Source organism: Lynx rufus, unplaced genomic scaffold (assembly GCF_022079265.1).
Source record: "Lynx rufus isolate CCGP_SWC_20201006 ecotype Redwood Valley unplaced genomic scaffold, mLynRuf1.p SCAF_5, whole genome shotgun sequence".
Lineage (NCBI taxonomy): Eukaryota > Metazoa > Chordata > Mammalia > Carnivora > Felidae > Lynx > Lynx rufus.
The window spans coordinates 96,904,040-96,925,421 of record NW_025814867.1 but is presented as its reverse complement, the minus strand read 5'-3'; the positions used below and the strand labels follow the sequence as shown (position 1 = coordinate 96,925,421).

The 21,382-nt window shown below is 38.3% G+C and overlaps 1 protein-coding gene across 2 annotated transcripts in view; it reads right to left on the bottom strand.

Moving 5' to 3' along the window:
• The window catches only part of LSAMP (limbic system associated membrane protein), a 646,514-nt gene that overhangs the window by 2,168 nt on the left and 622,964 nt on the right, over positions 1-21,382 (bottom strand). Inside the window, exon 8 of one of the 2 annotated variants that reach the window (XM_047100231.1) lies at positions 4,088-4,120. The exons of the other annotated variant lie outside the window; for it this stretch is intronic. Coding sequence (XP_046956187.1) covers positions 4,088-4,120 — 33 coding nt within the window. The remainder of the gene's footprint in view (positions 1-4,087; positions 4,121-21,382) is intronic. 2 annotated transcript variants of the gene reach the window in all.

The following is a 21,382-nucleotide window of genomic DNA, read 5'->3' as shown; positions in this document are numbered from 1 at the left end:
TGTGTGCATAAAGTACCTGATGGTAATTGTTGCCCGGGCACTGGAATACAAACATTTGGAGTCTCAGCTCAATGCCTTTCCTTAACCTACCCTCCATGCCCTTCACCACCACCATTTTTGGCCTTTGTGACCTTTAAGCTCTCTCAGTGGGCACTCTCCACGCCTTCTGGCCAGATGGCAATGCATTTCCCCATCACTTTAATTCCTCTGTATGCTTTAAATGGCATGAACTCTATGGCACATTTGTTTGGATTAGTGTTGTCAGTACAGCTTCCAAAACAGAGAAAGACTATACACAAATTGAGGCCATACAGGACTAAACAAAAATGATTTTTGTTTTGCCTTAGGGATAGGGTGAAACAGAAGGATTTTACAAAGAGTTTAATTTTGCTTATTTCCTTAATCTCATTTTTAGTGCTGCGACAGGCTAGATTATCTCTCAGACATCTTGGAGTTGAGTAGTAACTGGGGAAGTCTAAAAACCCTAGTCTTAACACTTTATTTGAAGGGCAGTAAATATTTGAGAAAGCAAAAATTCCATCATTGAAAAACATGATATATACATATATGGACCTAAATAAACATGGTCACATATAACATACTTGCTAATGTATGTACACACATATATATGCAGATACAAAGAGAAGTATATATGTTATGTGCGTACTCATATATATACATATGATATAATGTACACGTGTATTATTGGTCTTTTAATACATGTAATTGAGAATTGGCTGTTACTTTCACATGCTAGTCTATGATATATATAGGAATCCCAGTATGACTGTGTTAATAATCTTTAATTTTATCCTTAGTAGAATTATTATTATATATTTGAAATGCATTTTGTGGATCTATTAAAGGTATCTTCATCTCTATCAATTATTATTTATTAAGTGCTCTCATATAACTGTTTGATGTGCTTATATGACATGCTCTTTTCATAATTGGTTTTGAGAGTAAACAAATAGCTTGAAAAAAATGCACGGGTAAATGAATGAGAGTTGGAGAACCATCACAAGTGTGTATGCAATTATAGATATATATGACTGCATAGGAGACTACTTCAGTTAATGGCTATTTCAGGGAAGAATAATCAGCAAAATCATTAATTACATTTTAGTTCATAGTTATGAAATTTCTGCTTATTTGTGAAAATGCAAATGATAAATCTTATTTCCCACACCAGATGGCCAGGCTCAGCAAGTGCTTTTATATACTGACAGATATAATGAAAGCAAGAGTCTGTAAACATAAATTAGCCTTAAGAATAGATGAGCAAATAGAACCACAATTCAAAAATTGCTACATGTTTTTCATACAACAGACAAAAATCATGTCTTGGCAGTTAGGCACATTCTATATGTGTTTATGTATGTGTGCATACACTTATATGTGTGGTATCTCGTAACCATGCAATAAATGGTAGCATCATCATTATTGCTATTAACTATAGAAGGTTGGATTACAGAAAGGCATGAAATACCTCTGAACCAAAGGTATTGGTTTGTGAATTGGGTCAAGGCTTTTAAAGTTTGACCTGATGGGGCAAAATTCAGCTATAGCAAGATTGAGAATCTTGAGTCAACACACCAGGTCAAGGTTCTTGACCCCAGGACAGGATGATAAGTGAGACTCTGTATCAGCATGAATGCTGGACTGCACTTTGTCACAACAATGTTTTTAAAAGGGAATTTGTGATTAAGGACAAGGTTGATAAAACATCCTGAAATTGCAGGATATGTGGATTTTTGGCAAGTCTCTATGATACAGAACCGATGCAGGATACTCTGCCAATTGATTTGTCTTTCAGTAAAATCTCAAAGAAAGTACAAGGTGATTTTCCAACACCTGCTTTAGAGGGCATACACTTGGAGATGCTTTATGATTCAAATCTAGCCAGTGCATTTCTGTTGCTTCTCCTGAGTACTTAGGGCTCATTTTCCTGAATGTAGGACTAGATTTATTCAAAATAATCATTCTTTAAAAATTAATCATTAATCACAGCCTCAGTGATCCTTGGGCATTCCTTTCAGCCACTAAGGCATCAAGGTCTATAACGGTTTTATTCCTGTTTTCAGCCACACAAGAAAAGAAGAAAGAAGACTAGGTGAGTTTAAGTTTGAATTCTACTTAGAATTATTAAGGGCTGACCGAGTGACTGAGAATAAAACAAAAACTCAGACAAAATACAAGACAACTGTTAAGCAAAGGAGAAAAATAATCTACATCTCTCTTAGATATTATCCGGATATGCAGGCTAAGGCACTTCCCCGTCCTGGGAAGCCATGTTTAAAGGAAAGCCTGATAAGATTGACTCTGGCGCCACCTGCTCGCCACGTTCAGCCAGTACAGCTTGCTCTGGGTGAATGAATTGGGGGATTAAAGTTTATAATCTCCAGGCTGGACACTTGAAGAGGGGATATATTGATGTTTAATTTGAACAGTGTACCTTAGAATTAAATTTGGGCTTCTCCTACAAGTCAGTCTTGGATAAGCCTGAAGTATTTTCACAGTAACGTCCATCACATCTTTTCCATCACAACAGCATCAAATATTTTGGCATGCAAAATTTTGAAATTTTAGGCTAATGCTTAGATTCCCTTTGGGTGACACTAGGAATTTATCTCAATGGTCTTTGAAATAAAACCCGATGCCCAATTTCTCCATCCATACCAACCCCCTGAGGAATCATATGTTCATTCCATTAACACTAACCACTTAAAATTCAAATGTAATTGATAATCATGGCATTGGGGAAAGAATAAGGTCTGAAGGGGACAGGAGTTTACACTTTCTTGTACCAAATGATCTTGGTACAATGTATGTACTTCTGATGTCCTCTTCCCTGCTGCCTTCTGTGAAGATTTGTTAGAGCTGGCCATACACAATGTGCTGAACCTTTCCTGGGAGTAAGCAACAAAGGCTCCATAATTTTTAATGTTTATTTATTTTTGAGAGAGAGAGAGAGACAGAGACAGAGAGAGAGAGAGAGACAGAGAGACAGAGTGTGAGCAGGGGAGGGGCAGAGAGAGAGGGAGACACAGAATCCAAAGCAGGCTCTGGGCTCTGAGCTGTCAGCACAGAGCCCAATTCAGGGCTCGAACTCACAAACCATGAGATCATGACCTGAGCCAAAGTCAGACGCTCAGCTGACTGAGCCACTCAGGTTCCCCAAAGGGCCCATAATTTCTGTGGCTGTTGGTCACTAGTAGGGTCTAAGTCCCACAATAATAGGTTTTCACTATTGAGAAGGACCTTGGCTATCTCATAGCCTTTGAGACTCAGAGAAGAAAACATTTTCAGGTGAGACAATTACCAATCCAAGTGAGTGGTCATGAGAACTTAAGAAGGGTAATGTCTGGCCATGCAGCTTTCTCTGTGACTCTGGTCTGGGGATAGACTCTGTAAGGATTTCTGTTGGATTTCTAAGGAGGGTGCCTCAGAATTGGTAATTGCATTTCATGAAGCTTTAACTTGATTGCATTGTCTTTGTAGGGAGACCTGGGTGATTTTTGTGCCATGAGGCTGGCTGATGGAGGCATGTGGAGTAGTTCCTGGGAGACTGCAGCAGTCTGGGTGTACTGAAGAAAGGGGAGGTTATCTGAAGACCTGGGAGAACACTGAGGCAGGAGAGAATATTAAGTGTTCAAGAGCTTCATATTAGGAAAGACTACTCTATTTCCTTTAGCAATGTATCCATTTTAATAGCCAACAAGACACAGTAAAGTAGGCTCTATATTTTTTCTGAGAGCCCAGTCATTGGACAGTGAACATTGCCAAAAGTGCAGATCTGCAAGAATTAACCACGGTCACACATGGAAAGTGGGAGAGGGAATAACTTGTTCAGTTCCAGAGATTTAAAAATGAATAGCTATCAAGAGCAATATAGGGGTTATGGGCTTTTTGTGAACGAGAAAGTTTGCAATTTGGGAAACATAGTGGCAAATACGTTATGAAAATTATTATCACAAATTATTGAGATGAAATGAACTCAAGTGTATAAGACCCCAATATATGGCTATGAAATCTTAATTTTAACACATAGAAGATATTCTTTAACATATAGAAATAAGAGCCATACCTTTTTGCTTGAAGTGCACGGTGGTGCCAATTTCTAAAAAAGAAACATTTAACAAAACAAAAAACAGATAAAAAAATTTTTTTTTATCAACTGAAAATAAGCACAAAGGTAATCTGGTACTCTCCACTGAAAGGAGAATGGGACAAAAGGTAGAAAGAACATTCTAATAGAAACACATACTGGTAGAGATTGAAAGAAAGGCTCATGGAAAGAGATTGTTTTGTTGGAACAAACGTGCAGTCGGAGGTGGCAAAAACAATTTCCAACTACAAATATTTGATGTTACATGTTATATGTATAGACAAGTACAAGAACTCTGAGAATGGCAGGTAAAAGTACTCTTGACTGCAATTTAATGGAATGATGGAATGTGTCTAGCCTCCGATCCCATCCTGGCATTTTGTCCCTGGTTGGTTCCTCTCAGGCCAATCGACCTTCATATTTTTCTTCTAACTAAATCCATTCCAACTTTAGAACTTGTGCACATGCTGTTTCTTCTGCTTGGAATGTTTCTCCCCCAGATCTCTGAATGGCCCAGGCAGTCACTTCATTCAGATTTCTGCTGAAATGACCCAACTCGGGAAGGACTTCTCCCATCACCTTATCAAAATGGTACCCTCTGTCACTTTCCATTCTTTTACCCTGATTTATTAATGTTATTAACACTTATCCCTACTTGGTATCATTGTATACATTTCCTTATTTGCTTGGTTAGAGTTTATCTCCTCCACTAGAATATATGTTCCATGAAGGCGGAAGCAGTGTATGTCTTGTCAATTATTGTATCCCTGTGCCTGCATTAGAGTCTGACATTCAGTATGTGTGCAATAAATACTTGTTGAATGTGTAAATCTCAGGGTTGGAAGAGCTCATACATGTCAAATACTTGAATTCCCTTTTGACTATCTTTATCAACTAAACTAGAATACTGTTTGATCTTTAGAAGTAAATATGGAAAATTTCCATAGGATACCACGTTGACTCACAGGACCAACTGAATGGTTAATTAGATACAGGAGTGCAAACCATGGCTGTGGGATATGGATTGTCTTCTCTGAAGATCAGGATGTAGCCCTGCACCCCTCAATGACATGCTTTCATGAAGGAAATAAATTGACTGAACTCTGAAGCTAAAGAGAGCCTTTTGAAGTGGACATCCATTTACCTCATTTTCCTGCTTAAAACTTTTTCATGCTTTCTTGTGTCTTCCAGGATAAGGACCCAAATCCTTAGCATGGCACCTAGGACTCTACCCCTTCATCTCTCCAGCCTCATCAATGTCTGTCATCTATGCATCCTAGCCCACATGCCTTCCTTCATTCTCCAGGGTATAATGTTTTTTTCTGTTGTAGGGCTGATGGCCCAATGTTATCACTACTAGAAATCCCACTTCTCCTTCAGAATTCATTTATAACTTCCACAGGGAAGACTTCCTTAGTCCCCTTAGTAAAATTCAGTCCCTTTTTTTATAAGCTCTGCTCTCCTTCATAACACTCATCTCAGTTTTAATTTTAAATACATTTGTCTGAGGTTTTGAGTAATGCTTGTCTTCATTACTGGACTGTGAGTTCCATGGAGCAGGGGCTGTCTCTGCTACTGTCCCTTGTTGTAGTTTAGCCAATGCATGAAGGCACTCTGTATGCACGATGGGCCAAAACAGATTTAGAATTACTGAAATATGAGAAAAATAAATATATGCCAGGCATCCTCCTAACAGAGTCTCTGTTAAAACAACAGAGAGTCTGAGTAGCTAAATTATTACCTGATTTAACACAAAGGGGTCAGAACTTTAGAATTAGGTCTTCACAGTTCCTTGGGGTTCAGTGCAGTCTATTTCCTTCACAGATTTTCCATTTGTTTATCCAAAGGAGGTCACAAGGAGAAGTCCTCAAACAGCATACTGTTTTCTGGTTTTCTTATGATGGCTATAAGAAGGGCACAATTTTCCTAGAGTCTGAGATCTTGAAAATGCTTGGCTACAATTCAGCATTAGTGAAACTAGTATAAGCCAGGCTGTTCCTAACAGCAAGCTGTGTCTACGTGTAAGAACGGCTTTCCTAAACTCGTCCGATGTGGGTGGAGGGATCCTAGTGTGAATGTTCTTTTGAATTATGATCGCTGGTGGACCTCCAGATGTACTTCTGAAGATGCTCAAAGCTATTGGCACCTGTCTTTCTGTCTTTGAAGAGTTAGTCTATTACTTGCACAAGTAATTGAAGTCTTCTGTATGGAAGCCCATACAGAAGGATGTAGAGAGAATTCTTCCCCTCTCCTAGCAGAATCCAGGAACTGTTGTCATTTTTACTCCAGAAGTGAAGCTAGATTTCATCAAGATATTAAGACAGTAGTCTCTACCTGTTGACCACACTGATCATCTGACCACTGATGTTTCAATTGTGTATTAAACATACTGCCACTAATTTTTCTAATATTCTTTGAAATAAATGCTTTGGCTTAAAAATTGTTGAAGAGGCACTGTAGAGAATGTACTTAATATAATGTGAGAAAACTGAGGCCCAGAGAGGCTAATTGGTTACCCAGGCTCACAAAGAGGCTAATTGGTTACCCAGGTTACCCAGAGCTGAGACTGAAATCCAGGGCTCCCACTTCTCCAGCCTTAACCCTGTCCCTTATTCTACAGTTTCCCTCTGGTACTTTTGTGAAGGCAAGGCTATGTACCTATATAGCCTATATAACTCTAGGTTTATCATAGGATATGTACATGACTCACTCCCGACTGGGGACAGTTTGGCTCTGCTCTTGTGCAGAGTGAACTTCCCTTCTTTCTTTGGTCAAGCCTTCTAGTTTCTCATTCTTTAGAATTTGTAAGTATGCTGCAAGGTCATAGAGTGATTGCTTCTTGCCCAAAGAGGCCTAGATCCCTAATGGAGCCATCTTTATATAAAGAACACTTGGTTCCCCCTGCTCTATCCCTGATCCACAGGCCTTCTGGGATAATTCCAAGCAACTGTTCAGGAGCCTGGGTGGGCAGGAAGACCAACAGTCCTGCTCAAGCTAGAAAATATCACTAAACCTCTCTGTGCCTCAGTTTCATTATCTGTAAAATAAATTTAATTAACATGCTCCTTATAAATTTGTGCTATGGGTTAGATAAATTAATTATCATACTGTACTTGGAATGCTGCCAGATACATAGTAAGACTTATTGTTACCAGATTTGTGGTAAAATCCTTTCTAGGGAGGACTTTCAGTGAAAGTTTGGTGGAAAAGAGAAAAATATATCTTAACAAGTAGGCCATGCCAGTGCAGATCCAAAGAACAACAAAAGTCTACTGCACCAATACGGATGAACAAAACATTAACAGGTGTTAGCACACTGCAGTGATAGGGAAGCAGAATGACTAGGCAGCGTGTTGGTCTGGAGAACTCTGGCAATATGCCTGGTTAACCAGTCAGTGACTCAGGCCTGGATAAGAGTCTACATGTCCTAAATATTTCTCTTAGGGATCAGAAACTCCCCTACTAATTGAAAAGAGTTATTAAAAGAAGGATTTGAAAACGTTGCTCCAATATTATACTCTATGAAGAAAAGCTCACAAAAAATCAGATAAAAAATATGCATTTGTTTGAAACACCTTTAAAAAGCAAACCAGCTTACCAATTAAATTTTAGGAAGCACTCCCGATTGCAATAGATAAACTGGTTTGTGAAATGCTAATGATCTTAAGACTTGGAATTCCATTTATCTTCAGGAAAAGAGAACAGAGTGCTTATTCTGTACTATTATTTCCTATTTATCCTCTTCTGTTGGAATAGAACCTTCCTTTTTGAGGAGCAAAACCCTGCACGTTTTGAGCCTGGCACTTTGAAATCCTGGTTGTGTGCTGCCATCTTGTGGTAATATAAAGATATATTCCTATGTTCTGCCTAAAGGAATTGCTTTTGTCCACCAGGTGGCAGTAGTGGGAAAAAATAAAAACTTTTTGTCACTCAGAGCCAGCATGAAAGGTTACATTTCAAAAAGGAGTATTTCTTATTCTTACGGAAGAGAAAAAAAAAATATTTTTTTTTGTTGTCCTTAACAACTGAAAATGATTCTTTTTGTAATGCTAAGGTGATTCCAAATTCTTAAGTAAAACTGCCTTGACGGGCATATTATTTCTGTAGGGATTCCCTGGACACACTCATTAGAATACACTTGAAACCTATGATTTTTATACCTTTCAGGAAAACATCTTACCACACATCGACCCTGCTTTAGCAAATGCACTTAAGTAAGCGTGACAACGCAGGTACAAAGAATAAAATAAAAAGATAAATCTACTGCAGCAATACAATGGACAAAACTTTGGGGGAGTTTAGTACAGAGAAAGTTCTAGAATTCTCTGGAAGCATTATTGCTACATGCTTAGACTTTAGCTCCGGCTGATGGAGTACAAGGAGACCGTGGGGGAAAAGAATTTAATACTAGAGAAGGCAAGTGTTATGACACATTTATTTATGCTCATCCGTCTTTGACTTTTAATTTTCAGATTTTTAAAAAGTTTATTTATTTATTTTGAGAGAAAGAAAGAGAGATCGAGCAGGGGAAGGGCAGAGACAGAGGGAGAGAGAGAATCCCAAGCAGTCTGTGTGCTGACAGTGCAGAGGCCAACATAGGACTCGAACTCACGTGGGGCTTGAACTCAGGAACCCTGAGTTCATGAGCTGAAACCAAGAGTCTGACACTTAACCAACTGAGTCACCCAGATGCCCCTAACTTTACACCTAGCCATGTTAGACAAGCCTGCAACATTGGAAAGAGCCGATTCAGTCTCTCTAATTGGCATAGACCATGTCTTCCTTGTTTACTACTGTAGTCTCAGCTCACTATTTCTCTAGCATGGAGTAAGTGTCCAACAGATTTGCTGAATAAATGCCCATGCATAAATGAATGGATAGATGAATGAACAAATGAATGAGTGATTCAATCAATTAATACCTGAAGATCTATCCTAGCTGGGATTCTAGGTAAAGGAAGATTCTATTCTGCTTTAGGAACCATCATGCCCTAGTGGCAAGGCAAAATTATTGCTGAGAATTCAGGCATTTGAAGAGCCAGATGGGGCCAGGAGTTACTTTCATCAGTCCTCAAATTCAGGCAGGTAGAAAAATTTTTGGAGTGTTGAACTTTATTTAAGAATATCTTCCCAACTAATGAAAATTTAAATGTTGGAAGATAAAAACCCAGGCTTCTTTTTTTTGTCCAAAGGCCAGAAGACTTATTCTTACCTCTTACCTTTTCATCTTCCATGATGTGGTAGGATTCATTTATTCATTCTCTCTCTCTCTCTTTTTCCCTTTTTCTCTCCCTTTCTTTCTCTCTCATTCTCTTCAGGAATTGAAGTCAGTGATATGAAGGTGAGAGAGATGTGTCATTGGAAACTCTAGAGTTTATACTTTGGAAAAATCCCTTATTGCCCTAGGTAATGTACAAGTCTGTGTTTATGAACAACTTTGGCATTTTTCCTTCTTTGAGATCTATCTGGAAGAGAAGATGAGGGTACAACCAATCCATAAAGGGAAAAATTGATTTTCAGTGCTTTGACTCTCTGGACTCTTAACCACTTACCTCGAACCCGCTGCTTCTAAGCACTCATTCATTCCCAGCCATGTGTAGGATATACAGAGCTTTGGAGGTCTATGTTGTTTGTGCGGTTGTTCTAATTCCATGATTACTTGAACATAAATGGCTCACTTTTTAACCTGCCACAGCCATTTGAACAAGGAAACATTCTCTCCTCTGCTGTGCACAACTCTTTGTAGAAGGCCAGTCATCTGATATGCCTTAGGTTTTGAAAATGACATATGAGTTTGAAGATGTAAAATGATTAATTGCCCTCCCCCACCCCTGGTTCCCCACCATTCTGGGCCATCTAGTAAGACTGTATGTTCAGGAGACAGGGAAGGTCCAAATTCAATGGGGATCTTGCCCTCCAGTTGCCTGGAGAAAGTGAGAGAGACATGGGGTTAAAATCCTTAAGGGATTTAATAAAAGAAATGAAGAAGATTCGATGCACTGTCTCATCTTCCTTCACTGATGCTGAACACCTGAAGCATAACATTTATAAGGTTCCTCGATGGGCACTTATGCTTTATGCGCTCTTTTACTTTTTGTCACTGTTTTGAAAAACAAAACCCTTATTATTATAGTGGCTTAAAAGGGGGATGTTTATTAATTCAATTTTCAAATACACTTTCAAGCTTAGACAGTTATTAATTTCTTTCTCGCAGGTTTCTCCACTCAGAAGCTTTAGGCAACAGCAGCATCTACTTGCAAGTATTATTATTATTTTTTTTTGACATAGAAAAAGATATGCCTGTGATTTCTGTTTAGGTTGTTGGAGTTTTTGATTATTTCCCACTTACTGTATTCATGTTGTACAACCCTTCATGCCTAATACCTCTGGAGTGATGTTCTCTGAGAACCACAGCAATGATTCTGGGTGTAGTTCAGGGGGAAAGGCCAAAATAGAGAAACAGGGCTAAACCTCAACCTTAAGGCTATTCCCATTTTTTTTTATTTGTTCATTTTTTAAGTAAGCTCTACACCCAATGTGGGGCTTGAACTCATGATCCTGAGATCAAGAGTCATATGCTGTACTGACTGAGCCAGCCAGGCATCCTGATTCCTGTTTTCTTAGTTCATAGGTGGACTATTATCCTAACTACTAAGAGAACGTATCAAACTAGCTGGAAACTAGGGAGTTTTAGTATGTCATCAGTATTTGAGAAAGGAAGATGGCTTCCCTTAACTAGCTTCAGGTCATGAAGGGAATCCTACACTTTACTTTCAAATACTTGTAAGGGCTTTCCTCTTCACATTTGAACAGAAATGGACCTCACATGTTTGGTGCTATTTAGGAGTGAGTCGGAGCCCTAAATGTTTGAGCAAAATATTTGCCACCCTGGACATAGGGTAATAACTCCTTGTTAAATGAATACACAAACCCAAACCAAATGAAGGCTGATGTAATTTCTAATTGTATAATGTGAATAAAATATTTGAGAGTCATTTTTTATTCTCATCAATTAGTGAACAATTCTCTATAACCAAATGTTCTACAGTAAAGAGGATCAGAAATTTTTTTAAAGGTTATTACATTAAAAAAGACAAATTTATAAAAGGGGAATATTACTACACCAATTAAGAGAGAGAATTGGTAAGCGCTCCCATATCTGAAAGGGGGGGGGCTATTACTGGAAATCCTGGAGGTGACACAAAGGAAATTTCTTATAGGACGAGTCAGGGTGGACTTGGATCTGGAAGAGATGTGAGTGAGCTGGCAGCTGTGGAGACAGCCCTGGCCCCGGGCAAGAGGGCTGGTCCTGAGCCTGCCCACGCTGTGAGCTTGAGCCAAGTCAAGAAACACACTCAGCCTCAGGAAGGACAGAAAACAGAGAATGGCCTAGGTGTTTTAACTTAAACATTTTATAGTCTACTGACAGCTCACACCTCAGATGAAACATTTGTCTGTATCATATTAATGATATTATCTCTGAGGAGAGAGATATATGTGATCTTTATTTTCTTCTCTATAGTTTCATATATTTTCAAAACCTTCCATAATGAGAATGCCTAACACTTATTATCAGAATAGAAAATTATTTATAAAAACAAAGAATTGCATTAAAAGAGAAACCTCGAAATCTGGGGAAAAGAAAATAATAGTTGGCTTTGGGTTGACATTATAACAAGGAGATTGAATTTTTTTTCTCTTTTTTAGTTGGCTGGCATCATAGAGCAAAACCAAACAGAAGGTAAGATAGGTAATGTCTAATTTCTATAAGGAATATAGTCTTAACAACATGAAATGACAAGGCAATAAAAAAATGCCTTATATGGGTTTATGAGGTCCTTCTGACTGTAGGCTTGATATAATTGCTCTGTAGAGTAGTATAGGTGCGCGATTTGACTTTAACTGCTATGGACCCTGCTCAATGGCAATATGGATTGTTATAGAAAGTGCAGATTGGCCAAGCATTCCCACCACAAAGAGAGGGCTTCATTAAGTCTGTTATAGCAAGTCAGCTTTCTCAAATCCTACAGGTTTCTTATATAGCCTGAGAAATTTAAATTTTAATAATCAATGAATTAAAATGTTAGAGAATGCCCAAGGGTCTAAGTTTAATAAAGGGGTTTCCCAGGGCCACTCCACCTAAAAAACATATGAGATTAAAAAAACTCCACAAGTAAATGTATTTGAATCAGCTGTCAGTAACGTATTGGGGCCAGACAGGCAGTTTCTGCCTTCTAGAAGAAACAACTGCTTCTGCCCTTGTATCTAGAATGCACCTGTTGTACCTGTGGGTACAATTCTGGGCTTTTGCCCTTGTTGGAATTTAAAGACCAGTCATCTCATTTAATAAAGAACTACCTCCCAACCCCAAATCTGCTTAGTTGTTGGTACAAAGTAGATTATATTTTCCATGTTTAAAAACATACGTTTTATGTATATTTTAAAGCCTTTTGTGCCTTCATTTATTTGACTTGCTAAAAAGGATTAAAAGCGCAGGTTTGCGTAGGTCTCTAGAGATTGTCGTTCTTTCTGGTTTTCTTCCTCTCTTTTCATTTCCCAGTCTTAAATTGTGAATTGCAGATCCGTTTTAGAATACATTTTAGATTTAAATTCTAAGATTCAAGACTGTCTTTAATCCATGTAATGTGTGTTTTCATTTTGTATGTTTCAAAATAAAAAAAAAAACCATTCAAATACCATAAAACAAAGTAACTGGCCTGCAGAATTTGAATGTTGAGATAACAAATGAATTTGTGAGGTTTTGGGGACCAAAGCTCTTGGAAATAAGATAAGGGATTAAAGAACGTGGTACGCTCTGGACCTATATCCCTTGGACCTATGTCTACGGCACTAAGCATAACAGTTCAGGACTTGGTAAAGGCAGTTGTGCTTTGGACCTTTGCCAAGTGACTTTATTACTCACAGTGCCAGGATGCCTCAGCGATTCATACTCCTGCTGCGTCACTGACTCCAAATATAACATCACCACCAGGTTCTGGAGCAGATCCTTGAAAATATTGATGGCCCCTTACAACCTGACCCTTCCTACAACTAAAATTGAAATTTACCATCAAACCTCCCTGTTGAGAGGCTCAAAGTTTTCCCTAGATGTTCTGCCAAATAGGCTGTCAGTATTTTTTTTCCCAAAAACCTCACCCAGCACAGTGCTACCTACCATACATAGAGTATACAGTATTGGTACATGTCTGTACAAATAAGCCAACAGATATTTCTTGTCTTCAAAGTATAACAGAGGTATAAATGCAAATTCCCTTGCCTTTAAACCCCACTGGTTTGTCACATGTCTTTTCTTTTTAAAACAGCCAGATGCAAATAAGAAGGAATAAGAAACTATTAGGGAAACATCATTTTTCAGATTTTAAAAATTAATTAGATTTAATATTGTTTAGCTCTCTCCGGATTCTAAACTTTTGTATGTACTGGAATGTTTGCTCCTCTCTTTCCTCCTTTCTGCCTTTTAAACTTCACTTTCACCTGGAAGCCTTCTCTGACCAGTCCAGGCTCCCTTTTCTGTGCTCTATACAGGTATACAGGTATCCTAAACTTAGTAACCTTTCTTATGATTGCTTAACTCCTCATCCACTGTCCCATCTGGTCTGTAAGCTCTGTTAGTGCAGAGGCTGTGTCTTGCTTATTTTCCACAGTCATTCTCAAGACCAAGCTCAGAGTTTGCCCTAGTACTAGGATAGGTTTTTTGTTTTGTTTTGTGTGAATGAATGGTGTGGTCCACATATTGTCCATTGTCAGATAAGCTGGGCCAGAAATTACTTGCACTGCCCATCAAGAATGAAGTCTCTTTCTTGTGTTCCTAATGGTAAGAAATCTCAAGAAAAAGAAAACATGAACTCTAAAAGAAACCGTAAAAAGCACAAGAAAGTGGAGAGTACATCCAAGTGGAGAACAACAAGTCACACTATTAATTGAATGACTTAGGATGGGAGGGTTGATACTCTAAGGGAAGACCAACCTCCAATGAGTGAGATTGTTCTGTTTTTTTTTTTTGTTTTTTTAGCACTGCAACACTGAGCACCTTTCAACGATGAACTTACCTGTGTTCTGGAGCTCCGGCGAGGAAAACAGAACACATCTCCCAAGTTACTTTCTAACTTGCAGTTCAACAAAGAGAACTGCAAGCTACTGCTTGATTTTTCTTTCTCTCTTTTTCTTTCTTTTGTTCTCTTTATTTTTATAGTTGTTTCTGTGCTCCAAACAACCCTTGCTTCCAAGTCATACAAACTCCACACACATAATCAAGAAACAAACTTTAGAATGGCCAAGCAACTTTCTGACAGAGAACATGGCTGGGAGGGCCTGGTGCTGTGTGGCCGAAAGAGGACTGAATGGTACACAGGATGGACAGTTAACCAGGACACAGCTATTTCATTTTTTTTTTAAACCACAGGATGCTACTCTTGCCCCAAACAATGTCTCTTAGGCAGTTAAAAAAGTCCCACTGGAACTGCAAAGTTTGGAAGGTGAGTGGTTAATTTAGAACCATTGTTACAAGTGTAGGGCAGAGAAAATAGAATGGACTGACAGCTGTGATATATAGTAAAGATACTCTGTTAGTGGTAATGCCTAGGTGTTAAAACATACATATGTGTTACAGAGATGTGGGAAGCATTTTCTTTTACAATCAGCATGGTAATAAGCAAAACAGTGCCATAAACTATGGTGGTGCTGGGCTCCCCAGGGTCCAATTAGGAAGCATGATAAATGACTTGTAAAGTCTCTCCCCCCCACTGATTTGTGGTGGATATAAGCTGACAATTCTCGGCGGAGTCCTAGTGAGTGGTCTGCCTACTCCCATCATACATCTGGGTACATAGGAACACCTTAAATTGGAATTCCAAACTCATTATGTCATGCTGTGTTCTTACTTGGCAGGTGTGTTTCCTCACAGCAGTATACAAGGGGAGATATAAGGTGGGACCACTTAAGCTGATTTTTTCCCCCTGACTGAGGCGCTTGTTTAATTTAATACCTAAAAATGACTTGTGATGATGAAAGACCACTGTGAGGACAGAGTGACTATATACAGGAAGTTGTTACTAAGGTTAATTTGTATCTTGCCTCTTCAGAAGTAGATGTGTCTTCCAGATAGATGAGATAATGGCTTTGCTTGCATGGCTGCTAACCAGTGTTTACAAGTGAATGCTAATACTATCAAAACATTTTCTTTGGTTTTATTTGAAGGATGTCAAAGAAAAAGTATATATGTAAAGTGAGGTGACTATGGTATAAAATACAGAGAGAAAGAAAACCATGAAATACAGATAGCAGGAATACAAATTTCAGGTAAAGAAGAATGAAAGAGCCAAGGACCAGACAAAAATTCACGTTTATACTTTGGGGGTCTATCATAGGACACTTGTCAGGAGCTGAGACTCTACTGATGATTGAACTCCAGAAGGAGCATGTATTCTTTCTTTTTAAGCAGTGCCACTTCTTCCTTCAAGGACTCTTGCTCCATATAATGTCTCTGAACCTACAGCAGAGCTCCCAGGGCAAGAACCTTCTTCCTGGCTACACCCAGAAATGCTCCTCACAACACAACGCTACCCTCCTGCTAAATGGCACGCTGATGCAGACGCCAGGGCATGCTCTGTTGGGGATGCACTCTAAAGACCAGGGAGACCTGCATCAGCATTTTCTGTCCATTCCAGATCCTGGTCTTCTCACCCTTTGGGGCATCATGCCAAGATTTTCCGCTGCAAATCTCACTGAGCTCTTCTCAGGGAGCTTTATTCCTTTTAATTAAAAAGACAAGACTGTCAATTACTTAAACTTAATCCCCAAATGTAATTGTTACTTTGAAAGATTTTTTTCCCCATAAAGCTCATAGAAGAGAAATATTTCCATCAAATTAAAATTTAGTGGGAGCTGGGATTTTCAAAAAAAATTTTTCATCGTCAAATCCCTGCTGGCTCTAGAAATCTACATAGCACAGCAAAGCCTAAGTACAGGAAGATCACCAGGCAAGACTGACTGGTGTAGGCAGAAACAGACTAGGGAAGTAGGAAAAAGCATTAGAAAAGAGTCCCAGCACTAAAATTTCTCCTACCTTTAAACTGACGCCGTAGGATTTTTAGCCATTTAGCTTGAAGCTAAATGTAAATTCTGAGACAGGTAACACTTCCAAGCCACCGTTGGACATTTAAATAATAGTGTGAATAAATTTCAGGTTTATTCTCGCTGGCAAATTTTAACAGGGAGAGAACCAGTATTGTTTAGGGAACAGAACAGAAGCAAGAACGCAGAGCTGAGAAGAATAAGGCACCGAAATGGATTCAACAAAGAGAAGCGCCTGGTACAGCTGGGTCTGAATCACTGGGTTGGCAAGAGAAGTACTGATTTCTAGGTGAGGTTTCAACACAGCTATCCCACTTGGTTCCCAGCCACTGAAGAAAATCAGCCTGTTGCTTCCAGTAAGGGAATCAGACATGGTCATCAGGTATTAGTGTCAGTTCTTAATTATCTTTGTGTGTATTAGTCAGGACCCATGATTTTGCTGTAAACTTGTGTTACCCCTTACCAAGTACTGTCAGTAACAGCAAGGCCTTTTCCCCACCAGCTAATGGGAAAGCAGAGATGTATGAGATGTATTTAAAAATTAAAACCCTCCTTGGGACATGCTTGACATTTTTGACCAGAAAAAAGGATAGGTTCTTTAGAGTGATGACTTTGGATCAGTCTGACAGGTGGTAACATGCATGATGGGCGCTCACTGAAAGTTTAAGAGTGTGTGTGTGTGTGTGCGTGCGTGTGCACACATGTGTGTCAGACAATAGAGAACCGTGCAGTGTGAAGCTTCTCTAAGTGTACTATGATATTGGTGAAAAATAATAAATGTTTGCTATTTGGCCTTGGGTTACTTCCATATTTAAACTTGTTAGCAGTGGGCATTTCAGAAATCTCTAGAATTTGTAATATGTCAAACTGTAATGAAGCCACAATGAACTTGTAGCTAGCTAATATCCAGGCAATCTGATACAAGTATGTCTTTAAATATCAGTACTTCTAGAAATTATAAGAAGTATGTGCATCTGAGTATGATTATTTTAAATTCAATATGCCTTCTTTCTGGGAACTTGAAGCTCTCCTTTATTTATTATTTAAAAAACCACTCTGAGCTTGTAGGCATGAAAGATATAATTTCTTTCCCATTTCACAGTTGGAAAAACTGAATTAAAGAGAACAATGCTAGTAATTATCCATGATTAATAGAGGTGTGTATGTAAATCAGCCTGAATAAGTGTGTGAAATTAGATGTGCTGATGCCAGATAGCTCTGCTCATGTTTTTTAAAGATGAATGCTTTCATATAAATCTCTGTGTGAGTTGGGCATACATCTCTGTGTTGAGTATATCTGGAAATAGACTTTGTAAAAGTGTATGGATATTAAGGTAACAGTATTATGTATTATAACCATTATAATACATAAAATAAACTAGATGAGTGTTTAAAATTCATTAGACAGATGCATACCTAATGAACACAAATGCATACATAATGGTTATTTATAATGTACTATAGATTTATATATGTGCCTGGATGCTGTGAGGCATAGCCTGGAATTTGGGTGTAGTTTGATGGTTAAAAATTCCGGGAGATGGTGCATGTTAGTTTCTTAGGATTGTGGGGATTAATTGAGTTAATACATGCCACAGCCCTCAGAACTCTATCGGTACATGAGAAGCCCACTTTCTATGTTAGTTGTTGTTATTATTATTATTACTAGAGATGAAACTGCTATTATAATGAAGAGCTAAAAAGAGACATTTCTCATTGATACCTGGGATAATATCCCACAGAAGATACATAAAGCTATAGGGATTGTCCAGTTATCTTTATAGCATGGTGTGGTTTTAGGATTTTTCTCCCAGTTTTCCTTCCATCCCAGTGGCATCTGATCTTGAGAACCCATTTCTGGGAGTGCCAGGTGAGGGCAGGTATATCGCCTCCTCCTACTGGAGATGGAATCTGGCTGTTCTGATGCCAGGCCTGCCCAGAACAACACCAGTTGCCCTTCGGGAGAAAACATGCCAGGTGGACTTCAGATTTCTGCAAGCCTGGTTTGTTTGTGGGTTGGATTTTAATTTTTTTTTAAACTTTAATTTTGGGGGGTTTTGTTTTGTTTTCTGAGAAAGCTTTAGACAGCTGTATTAATCATGCAAACCCAGCCATGTGCAATGTGTTTTATCAATGGAAAAACAGGAACTGAATGGCAAGCAGCTGTGAACAAACCCAGTGCAAAGCCTGAACCTGGAAGATAATCTTGACATTTCCCAAACCCACTAGCCACACGGGGTTAGTGAATGGAAAGGCTGTTCACTTGGGATAAATAATCAGATGGGAGGCAAGCAAGTGAGACACATTCCAGGGTTATTAATTTTTTTTTTTTAAAGTACCAGTGATGGAAGAAGGAGGGGCTGATTGAGCCCAGGGAGTCCCACACTCAAGGGGATTCCTCACTTGAGGGTGATAAAAGTAAAACAATGGTAGTTTGTCCTTGTCCTTTTTCTTCTTGTACTTCATTTTAACTTTCGGAAGCTGGTTTTGTCACTTTATTTTGAACCTGCAGTCCTTCTAAGTGTGAGGGCATCTCTAGGTGAGCTTCCATCTTGAGAGGTTATGCACCAGAAAGCTTATGGGGAGGAGACGAGCAGTATTATCATTTCCCAGTATTCAGAATCCTCAGGAAATGATCTGAGCCTAACAAAGTGAGAAAAGTTCCCTCAGACATTTAGAGCCGACTCTTCCCTCATTTTACAATTCAGTGGATTTTCTGCAGTGATATAGTCAGGGGTAGTTATGCAAATATATGCAATTCAGGACTCATTTCAGAATAAATAAACCTAAATTAAAATTAATGGGAAAAAACACCTATCAGAAACAGATCAAGGATGGAACACTTATTTATTTATATATATCTTTTAAATTAAGAAGCAGGGAAGCACACTGATTTTTTTGTTCTGTTTTGTTTGTGGCAGAATAGGAAAGGACATTTGAAAATTCCTGATTGGCCACAGACAATACAAATTATCCTTCGGTGTAATTCCAGTATTATTATTATCACTGCAGAAAATCAAGCAATATGATGAAGGAAACCCAAGAGAAATACATTTGATTTATTGAGCCTTGTTTTTGTTTAATCACAGCTTGAAGGGGTTTAGGACTGCATTCCTGCTGCGACTCTGATGTTTATCCCCCCGTCAGCTTGATGAGCCATGTAGAGTGGGGGTGGGGGAGACCCTCCAATGAAAGACATTAACAACGAAGCAGCTAAAATTAAACATGTATTTCTGTTATCGGAAAATAGGAGAGAAAGTTCTCTTTTTTTGTGATGGGCGGACAAAAAAGGACCTTTGGAACTTTCTCATATTTTCAAAACCCCTGAAGGAAACTGATTGGTTTCATATCCTTCTGGCCATTTGTATCAACCAACTGCTAATAGATACATTAACACTTTAGGGCTGAAATGTAGGATTGTACCTAGATGATGACAATATACAGTATTTAATTAAACAAAGGTATTTTGTGTTATAGATATGACCAACCTGAGGTAGGCAGGCTTTTCATAGATATTTTGGTACTTAAGCGGCACTATAAAAAAGAGTTAAGGATCCTATACATTAACATTTTTTCCCATGGGATACTGCATTTCACATGGGTTGCCATCTTGCCTGGGCAGAAGAGGAGAAAAGGGGCTGATTTCTACAAGTTAAAGCCCTTGTAAGAGACAGGGAACTTAAAGGGCATTATCTTTCCATACCCACCTCACACATCAGCTATCCCAAGTCTCGATGAACAGCTTTTCAATTTCTACCAGCAGAAGCCCAAAGTATTAGTAGTAAAATAAACTATATTCTCTAGAACTATTGGATCTAAAGAAGCTATCTATTGTCTATCTACAACGTAAAATCAAACTAGGGTCATTCTCCAATCAACAATTCAGTTTGTGGGAAAATATCAAGTTCAACTTGCTTCATTCCTGGCCCAAACTGTTTTTCAATATCCAACAGCTGTCTTTTGTGAATTGTGTCTGACTTTCATTTTGTTCCATGTTATATACATCATAAAGCATGATCAGATAAAATATTTGAGTCTGTGGCTGCAGAACCGCTCCCAGAGAGGATACCTAGAGGCTTAGTGACAGTTTACAAAGCTCGTCTTGGATGTAGCATGACCTCTTTGAAGATATCATCCATTGGGACAAATGTGTATGTATGTGTTTGTCACATCAAGATATTTGCAAGATGTCAACATGATAAAATGGCGTCAATCTCTGCAGCAACACTCGAAGAGAAATGTCTTAAAATAATTGTGTCATGTCAGGAATTCAAAATGGGATATTTTCCATGAACACTAAGTTTCATGTCAAGTCTAAAAAACAGGCACATTTTAAGTCTTATTTTTAGTAGTTGGGATAAGAAACAGATTTCATTAATGTTTTAAGGAAGGATTTTATTCAACAGAGTTCTATAAATAGTTTGGACCCTTCTTAAAATTTAAGAGCAACTTTTTTATTAAGCTGTCTAGTTGATCCTTGAAACCCTGCAATTCTCATTGCAAATATAATTAAAATAAGTTTGCATATATGTGAATACATACATATGCAAAACATAACATTATTGACACTCTGAATATCCTCACCCAATTTTGGCCTAATTTTTAGTTTGGATGAGTGTTAATGAAACATGATCTGTCTTCAAACTTATAAAACAGCAGCTTTCTACCTTTAATTCTGAGCACATTTCTTTTATAGTGTATACAATAATCTTGTTTAATTGGATTTATTTTTTCCACACGAGGCCCCGCATGGCCTACTTTCCATTTTTTCTCAGGTCTTTGAGTGTTATTTGCAAATCACTTTTCTGGAATTTAATTTCAATGGTAGGTTGGTTTCATTTCAGATTTTTTTGTATTGTTTTAATTTTATTTGCCAATTTGCCTTTAAATAGCCTTAAGCTAGAAGGCTGGGGCTGCAACTTGCATCTAAATGTGATGTAGGAGGCAAAATTTAATTTGGGTGTGGAGAAAGTTTTATGAAAAGGAATACAGAATGACTACCTTATTTTTTCATTTGTGCTTTCTAAAATAGTTATGTTTAAAAGGAAAAGCCCCCGCACTGGCCACAATTTTAAGAAAAGTTAATGTCCTTGTAATCTGGTTGAGTTCAAATTTTGGCAGTAGTAGATAAATTCATTTTTTAAGTAATACCAATGACTTGAGATTCGGATTGTATAAGCCT